This window comes from Schistocerca serialis, chromosome 6, assembly GCF_023864345.2.
Source record: "Schistocerca serialis cubense isolate TAMUIC-IGC-003099 chromosome 6, iqSchSeri2.2, whole genome shotgun sequence".
Lineage (NCBI taxonomy): Eukaryota > Metazoa > Arthropoda > Insecta > Orthoptera > Acrididae > Schistocerca > Schistocerca serialis.
The window spans coordinates 474,912,815-474,922,128 of record NC_064643.1 but is presented as its reverse complement, the minus strand read 5'-3'; the positions used below and the strand labels follow the sequence as shown (position 1 = coordinate 474,922,128).

Here is a 9,314-nt window from a genome sequence, read left to right as displayed (position 1 = left end):
TGATACCCTACCAAATACAGGCATGTGCTACAGCGTAACTAGTTTCGGTGTCGTTAGTCGCGCTGAGACGGCACGCCATTGCTGCAGACGGCTGCTTACGGCAGAGGGATGCGCTGGGGACGCAGGGTGGGAGTGGAGAGATTCCACCTTGTCAGTTTGTTCAACCGGCCGCCGGATTTACGACCGCCGCCTGCCGACAGCGCTGGAAAAACGACGACGTGTGGCCGGTCCGCCCGGTCACGGGCCAATGGCGTGGCGCAGTTTTGTAGCTCCTGACAGGCCCGACTCCCCCTCCAGTGCCCCAGCGCCACGCCCCTCCCCTGTTGCGATTGGCCGGCGCGCGCCAACGAGCGCCGGTGTGGGCGTCGGTGCCGGCCGGGTGGGGAGGAGTACCCGGGCCGGTGGTGGGCCGAGAGTCAGTCGCACGCGCACCGCATGCGAGCGATGTTGCTGGAGCACTGCGAGCGGTCCGCGTAGAGAGGAGATGCCGCGCCCCAGCCGGGAGTCGTACGGCGACCAGAAGCCGCCCTACTCGTACATCTCGCTGACGGCGATGGCCATCTGGAGCTCGCCCGAGAAGATGTTGCCGCTGGCGGACATCTACCGCTTCATCACGGACAACTTCCCGTACTACCGGCGCAACACGCAGCGCTGGCAGAACTCGCTGCGGCACAATCTCTCCTTCAACGACTGCTTCGTCAAAGTGCCGCGCCGGCCCGACAGGCCGGGCAAGGGCGCCTACTGGACGCTGCACCCGGACGCGCTGGGCATGTTCGAGAACGGCTCGCTGCTGAGACGCCGCAAGCGGTTCAAGCTACTCAAGACGGACAAGGACCGCCTGGAGAACGAGCTGGCCGCGCTCGCCAACATCAACAGGTTCATGTTCGCTCCGCCCCCGCCGCCGCCGCCTCCGGCGCTGCCGCCGCCTCCGCCGCCCCCGACAGTGCCGGAGATCACCTCAGTGGTGCCTAGCCAACCGGCGCCACGGCCGAAACGCGACTTCACCATCGAGAGCCTAATCTCGCCGGACAAGCCCTCCGAGGCGGCTCCGTCGACGGCGGCTGTGGTCGTGCCGCCCCCGGCCGGCGCCCCGGTGACCGCCCCCGCGCCGCGGCTGCAGCCGCTAGTGTACACGCCGGCGCCGTGCTACCTTCACCACCACCATCACCACCACTCGGCGCCGGCCCCGACGTCGGCGAGCGCCGCCGCCGCGGCCGCCGCCGCAGCGGCCGCCGCCTACCTGCACCACCCGTGGCTCATGGCCGGGCCCCCGGCCGCCGCCGCTCCCGGCTTCTATCCCGAGGTGCCCGGCGTTTCGCACGCCGGACCCATCTTCAGGTTCAGCCCGACGCTGCGGTCGGTCTGACCCGCGGCGCACGCCGTGGCCGCCGCCCCGGACTGCGTGCTGCCGCGGCGGCTCGACGCCCACGCGATGCCGGTGCTGCCGCCCTCCGTACCGCCGTCGACGTCGTCGTCGTCTTCGTCGTGATGGGAAGCGGTGCACTAGCGCGGGCAACCCGGTGTAAGTTTCTCAAAAGAAATCTCTGTCTCCAGTATTTCTGCCTTCTCTAAATTATACCGCTACATTGCTCATTCCTGCATTAACTCTCTGTTGTCACGGACAAAATTAGCTGTGCTATACGCGCGATGTCTTACGTGAACTTATGTGCACAAAGCTAGTTGAATATTTGTGGTCGAACTAAATGCAATGCGACTAACTGTGAGGAGAAACACGAACAAATATATCGTCCTTTTTCGTGTATACGGTATACTCGGATTTATCACAAATTGCCTGCTTCCAGTCTTGCAAAGATGACTCGTTTAGTGTTGTATTATTAGTTTCGGGCACATTTCAGTCATCAGGAACAATAGCATATTAAAATCATATTTTTGACGCAATGAAACGCTTTACACTAGTAAACATCGAAATGTTAGGCAAAACATTGTTACTTGATTGCTTTATGACTTGTGCTGTGGTGAAATGGTAATTTACCGATAACAAAACGCTTTAGACAACTAAACGTCGAAATCATAAGTAAAAGTAAGAAAAAAATCTTTTTTCACAGCTGTACGACTCTTTCTATCGGATAAGCAATGTATATACATCTAATATTTCGTTTGTAATACTAGATTCTGAAATATTTGTGTCAGTTGAGGGAAACAGTGTTATTTGGTCATCACCGTGTCCGCTTGTACTTCGGCGATTGTTACTAAGAATACATTAAAAATTGAAGATTAAACATAGCTGTAAATGTAGAGGAACTACCAGTAGTTAACAGTACTACCGAGAATACAGCTTTTTGGAAACTGGGATTGACCTCAAAATTTCTATACTCAATCGCCTTGAGTGTCTAATTAAATATTACGTGATTGATGCGGGCAAGCATGAAACATTAAGTACAGCGCTGAACCAGTTGTCACCAAGTGAACGGCAGCAGGCGATTTGTTACAAATCTGAAAGTTACGGTGCAGACATAAACAGCGACGCGGTAACATGATACTGTTTCATGGAATTTCCTTCTGTGAATTGAAACCACAACATTCCGTTAATTTTGTGTTGTCGGACATCCACGAACCGCCTGTAAACACGATGCGCAGCCGGCGGTCTCCCGCTGATTTTGTCCGAGGCACCAGAGGGCGTGGGGAATGGAGCGCAGACCGCCCCTGTCAAATCCCACCGACCCACCGGGTTGCCCGAGCTACAAGTAAGTGTCTGACAGTTGTCATGGAAACTGCTAGCGGATGTCTGGTGAACTGTGCCCTGGTGTGCTCGACTCGTTCTGCCGTAGAAACTGTATTATCTCAAGTAGCGTTACCCGGTATTAAGTGTAGCTGTGAGTTTGTCCCAAATTTAGGCCTAGCTCTCCATGTGACACAACTTTATGTCCCCCCAACCCTGCTAGGCGTCGCTCTAAGTACTGAACTGTATCCTTACTCTCACTGCTGAGACAATGTACTTTCAATATGAAGTATAAACTCCTGGACGCGTTTCTTCTAATTCCAAGCCAGAGACATGTTGTTTACGTCGCGGTTTCCAGCAGTTAATTTCGGAAAGGATCAATTTCTTTCCTAGTACAAAAATTGATTCATGTAAACAGAAATACAGCAGAGAGACTGTTTCTCCTACAGACGAGAAAAAAGAATTAAAAAAGAACGTTAAATATTTGTAGCTATTAAGCATGTTGACTGTGATCTATGTCTTATTTATGTTTAGTATTAATATAATAAACGGAATTATTATACTGAAATGACTCAAGTGTTAGCGTTCCTTTTTTTAATGAAATTGTTATTGTGCCCATTCCTCACAAATGCAAAGAATTTTGTTATTAAGAAAGTATGCATCCTGCCAATGATAATAGTACAATTACAACACAGTAAATGGCAACGAAAATTATGAATCATCCCTAAAGAAAGTCTCATCATAGAAATTTTGGAGAACATCACCAGTTATCTAGAAGTAGGTCTTAAGAACATTCTTAACTGTTCTTTTTCCCTAGATAAAACTCAAATTTTATTGCCTCACATTATATCCTAATTTTTCGTAAAGTATAAATATTTCCCAGTACGACTTATGTAGCTTCGTACTTCAGCCAGTCGACATTTCAGTGACATCAGTTACGAAAAGCGACTGAGAACAGAGTGAGAAACCTAGCATTACAAACGATCCACTTACTTTTCTTATTGTATTTGGGTGAATGAAATGTGTCCATATTCCCGTATTTTCTATAATGGAGATTATTTACCAATGGACGTCCAACTGATTTTTTTTAAATGAACGCACCTCTATTTGACTGTACTGTTGTTTATTTAATTACGACCCAAGTTTCGGCCTTTTGATGCCATGCTCAGCAACATCAAATACTGTTTACTGATTTGCCTTGTTAGGCGTTTGAGGGTGTGTTTAAATATCAACGGTTAAAGCAATCACTTGAAAATTGCATAAAGGGTGGAACCTGGGTCGTAATTAAATAAACAACAATAAAGTCAAATGACGGTGTGTTCATTTAGAAATTATTTGTACGACTGTTGCACAGCAACCTCAAAAGTCGAAACAATTGTTTATAAGAGTCATACTTGATAATGTAGAATTTAACAATAGTACAAAATATTTTATTAAGCTGGATAACAAGTTCACATACTATTCATGCGATCATTTGGTCTCATGTTAAAATCTTGCAAAATACGAAGACTACTTTTACACAGTTAATAATAAAAAATCTGTTTCTTCAATGCGCTGCAAATTGAGATAAGTTTGTGTTAAAAAAAATTAATCCCTCGTAGACATCACAGTGAAGTTGCCTTCGATTTGACTATATTTGTATAATTTCAATCGTGAATACCCACACTGAAAGATAAATTAATAAGCTTCCATTGTCAGAACAAATAAATAAAATACTAAATGACGTCACTTAAAAATACTTTTTTAAAATCAGCAAACATTTTCTCTCTTGCAGGGCAGAGGCATATTAATAACCGTTGGTTTCATTTTATTCCTAGCTGCGTAGTACAATCAATGTTGTTGCAAGTCCATGTAGCGACAGATTGTAAGAGGAAGGTTCCGTGCTGAGTGGTGTAACGGGAGGAAAAATATACCGCACTGAAAATGACTGATTTACTATTCATATTAGCATGTTCTCAAGATAAGCAAATTCTGAGCTAAAGAATGCTCCTTGTTAAGTCATCAGAAATTTAGAACAAAGGTCAACCCACTGAAATATGTCGAATGTTCTAATAGGTTCTTGGGAAACATAGAAAAAAGAATTAACATGATGTAAGTTAAGAAGTGTAAGACCTCTCGGCTCTGAGTGAGATTGGGAACAAAATCGTTCGGAGCAACTGCAGAATCTCGTAACATTACAAGAATATTAGCAGGATAAAGATAATTTTTCGTGGTGGCGTCCTCCCAATTGCTTGGACACTTTTTATATGTTGTAACAACTGACTAGACACTTGTTTCACATCACGATTTAGCTAAAAAAGTGATCCATATATTTATGAGAGGTCGCCGCTATGGTTTTCGTCAGTTTCTGCTTGTTTTGTAGTATAATCCAATGAAATGAAAATTTCTGTCATCCAATATTTATTGAAGTTTCCATCGTTATTCTTCTCATAACGCATTGCACGTAAGTTCCAGTTCTGAATTCTGATGAAACATTAACAGAGGTCACCGCTATGGTTTTCGTCAGTTTCTGCTTGTTTTGTAGTATAGTCCAATGAAATGAAAATTTCTGTCATCCAATATTTATTGAAGTTTCCATCGTTATTCTTCTCATAACGCATTGCACGTAAGTTCCAGTTCTGAATTCTGATGAAACATTAACATGCACACGGTCACCCTCAAAGTCGTCGGAAATAAGTCGGGGCGCCACAAAAAAATTGTTATTAAGGCCCATAATATACAGTCAAAGTTCTTCAAAACATCTTTTATAAGAACTAGGACCATAGTCTAACTTTCATAAAAGATACAATGAAAGCAATGCACTGCATCGTCAAAGATTTTATAAAACGTCTTTTGTAAAAGACACTTGACGGACATCTCCTACAGACCAGTATAAGCCTAAGCACGGTTCTGTTGGTGGTGGTACGCCGTAGCCATCCTCTGATCTCTGAACTGAGTTACGGAGCCAGTTATAGGCGCACGACTATAGCTTAAGGTGAACTACGAAACTCGATACAATTTATTATATTTAATTTTATCTACTCTGAGTAAGAATACTTTGTTGGGAGCATATTTAAAAAATTAGTGTAATTATGAAATTCATCATTCAGTTCGTAGATACACAAATTCACAGAAATAAAAAATACCTGCCTTCCACCGCAATATTGACAAGCCCCTCACATTTTTCATTGTTTAAACTCTTCTGGTTAGAATTATCAAACTTGGGCGAGGAATGCAAAATAAAGTTAAGACAAGTATGCTTTACAGTGCTCCATTTTCCTCACACTGGGAGGGCGTAATTTCTAGATAGAGAATATCCTTTTCACCTTAGATACGTCAAATTAACTTCTGCCTTTCTAAATATTATTGTTCATTGCTCTATCACTATTCGTAAATAAAAATCTATAAATTAATTTTTCTTTGCACAGAACCACACATAGCCACTTTCACACTAATTTTTTCCATCAACAGGATCGGTAATTATATCAACAGCATCATAAATATTCTGTAAGCCACTATGGAAGGTGCGTCGCACCAATATTATCACTTGCGTATTAAACCTACTGACTGTCTACATGCTTCATGATCCTTACCTTCTTCTCACGATCACTACACGAGGAACTATAAGTTGGTGGTAGAATAGTGGTCGCACAGTTATCTTCGTGTGCAGTTCTCTAAATTTATCCAATAGGGCTTAGCGACATTTATGTCGTCTTTCTTACAGGGATCCCCACCTAAGTTCTCCGAGCATTTCCATTTTGCCTTAATTCAGGTTCGTGTACTATTTATACTGGACGGATGTTGCAGAGTAATACCTTTCTAAATAGCTCCGGCATGTCGACACAGAAGAAAAAGGAAAGAGCTAAAAAGTGCCTCAAGGAAATAGTCTCCTAACGCTCACAAATTTGCAATTTTTGTTGTATTTTGAATTTTCATTGTATCTCACCACTTCTGGCGGTCTTGAAGCATATCGTACTTCCTGTGAGCCGCATAACTGAAAATGCAAAACAGCGTAAATTATTATTTGAATAGAAAGGCAGTCGCTTGCTGAAGACGACGCAGCAAAAATGCTGTTTTGCGCAAAGAGATGTTAGCTGTCCATAACACTTAGCGACTGTGGTATTCCTATTAGGTGTACTTTGTGTTAAGTTGCAGGTCCAGGTGACTGTTCTGTGTCTTGCAGGGGATCCAAGAATACTCGTTAAATAATTTCAGTGAAGTCTAAATGTTGGCCACTTGCCAATCTTTGGTAAGACTCGACAAAGACGCCCGATATGGACGAGACAATCACCCACCTTAGCTTCCGCATTATATGATTTACGAGATCAGTATGTTTCACAAGCTATGACATAGTCGCGAAGAGAACAATGATCCAGAAAGTGATGAATAAAATTCGTTTAATAGAAAACAGATCTTAAGATGTTCATCGTTGACCGAAACTGGTAGTCTAACGACCTAACTTTGCGATCATTGACGTAAATTAAGGAAATTATTTATAAATCAATACGTAATCTGAATGAGACGATAGCAGTTTGACAGTTAGTGGTCAGGTTCACTTTACAAGTGTGGCTGTACTCTGAACTCAGGAGTGGTGACGAGTTCTTAACCAAGTCTCGAATGCGACGCAATGCCATTTGTTGAATGAAATAAACAATGTAATAAGATATGACGTTGAGTGAGTTTCGGGAAACCCATCCAAATATTTTATAGGAAGACTGAGCCACGAACATCGGATGTTTGCCAACAATCTGACAACGGTCTCATCAAGTCATATCAAGTCCAGAGAAATGAAATGTCACAATCAATATGTTGGTCCGGAGGCGCCATTTCGCCCATAACAATAAAAGAGACAAGACACCTACACTAACAAATACAGTATCTCCTACTATCCTGTAACAATCCTAGGACTCAACACGTAGAGTTAGTACCTACTAAGAATTCTAAAAAGGTGTAGAACTGATTTGCCGAATCTATATTAGCTAACAGGCTGATAAAAATAAGAGGTGCAAGACTTCTGATATTGAGCCAGTTTAAAGCTTTTCTCTCAGTCACATACTCCGTATGTGTACGGGTTCATTAGGGCGCGCACACTGGAGTTCACTAACATAACCCGGACAAAGGTGTCAAGAATAATCTATAAACAACCAGAAGTAGTCTGTAGCTAGAGCTACGAGAGGTAACACTCTTTGTTCTCGCTAAATAATTCACATTCTTATGTTTGGATATGGCGAACAGCTAAATAGAAAAATGGCATATCACTGTTCGCACGCATCGTGTACCGTGTACACGAAGTCAACAGCTCGTTACATGCGTACAGTTAATTACTGAGTTACGTGATTCGTTGATTTGTGTACGACATCGTGATGAGGCTGCATGCCCGATACTTTCGGCGCGTGACTGAAACGTAATATATCTAACACGCAAATTTTTGTGAAGTCCAGTGTCACGATAATAAATGGAAATTATTTTTGAGAGAAATCTAAGACTTACACAACTAAAAATGAAATTCAGCACCTCTTGGGGGCAGAGACGAAGAAATAAAATTCTTTTTTAGAGAAAGCGACAACCATCTACTTTGCTTTGCGAATGTATTTGACATTACTCGGTAACGCAATAAAGGTGATCTAAGACCTTCGCAGCGGCAAGTTTTTGTTCCGCTCTTAGCAAGCGGCACATTTATAGAGAGGTAACAAAGGTCAGACTTTCAGTTTGTTCAATGTTTATGACTGTTATTTCCATCTCAAGGCTCTTAATAAGAAATTTCATCAGACGTTTAAATAAGAATTAGTGTACTGTTTATATCCTTGGTGACTAAAGCCAAGGTTCTCGTGTGTTAAAGACTAGAATTACGGATTGTTCATTCTTAGTATCTAGCAAATGCCTGCAATGTTTCATCAGCAGATTATAAGTTAATTCGGAATATTGTTGCAGAAGATCAATAAAACTCGGCCAAGGAAATTCAAGACTATAGCAGCCAGCAATCTGAAAGTTTTAACACCATTGTGCGGTTCCCAGCCATTCTTCTCCCTACGTTCTTCTTATCTTCAGAGCTCTGTAGTGATTCATCCAGACAGTTATACGGAAACGAATACCGGTAGTTCAAAATTGGACACGAACTGCGAGTGTAGTTGTATTTCACCTTATTACATTGTTGTCAGAACTTACAAGAATTTTGCTCATTAGAAGGAATCTTAAGCACATCGAGATTCGAACAAAAATCATTTAAAACTGTAGTCCGAGATTCACCTAGCCGCCAATGCCAGTCGTTGCCACAGAGACTAAATTCAACAATTAGTGCGCTCTCTTTCGTAATTTTTCCAACGGGAAAGAAATAAAGTACGTTTGGACGTAATTGTATATACTGTATCGCTCTTGTTTTATGTTAGGAAGTACACAACAACTAAATTTGTTGTTAAGTTTCTCATCATAAATGTAGAATTCTGTACTCCTTTATCACGCCCATTTTAACTAATCATCTTTGAGCAAATGTTCACTTACAGCGAAGACTGTTTAGTCATCTGACGTTCTGAAAAAAAATAAAAATAATAAATGCAAATCTATAACGAAGAGGCCACACTGTTACTGAAATGCAAAGGTGCTCCAATATTTTCCAACAGTTAGTCGAGTTAACTTTTTAATAGTTTTATGAGCTTGA

The 9,314-nt window shown here is 42.7% G+C and overlaps 1 protein-coding gene across 1 annotated transcript; it reads left to right on the top strand.

Annotated features, from left to right (window-relative positions):
• Positions 1-431: 431 nt before the first annotated feature.
• On the top strand, positions 432-3,221 carry LOC126484928 (fork head domain-containing protein FD4-like). Its single transcript, XM_050108530.1, has one exon. It carries the CDS (start codon positions 485-487, stop codon positions 1,364-1,366), a length of 882 nt encoding a protein of 293 aa, XP_049964487.1. The 5' UTR covers positions 432-484; the 3' UTR covers positions 1,367-3,221.
• Positions 3,222-9,314: the final 6,093 nt, after the last annotated feature.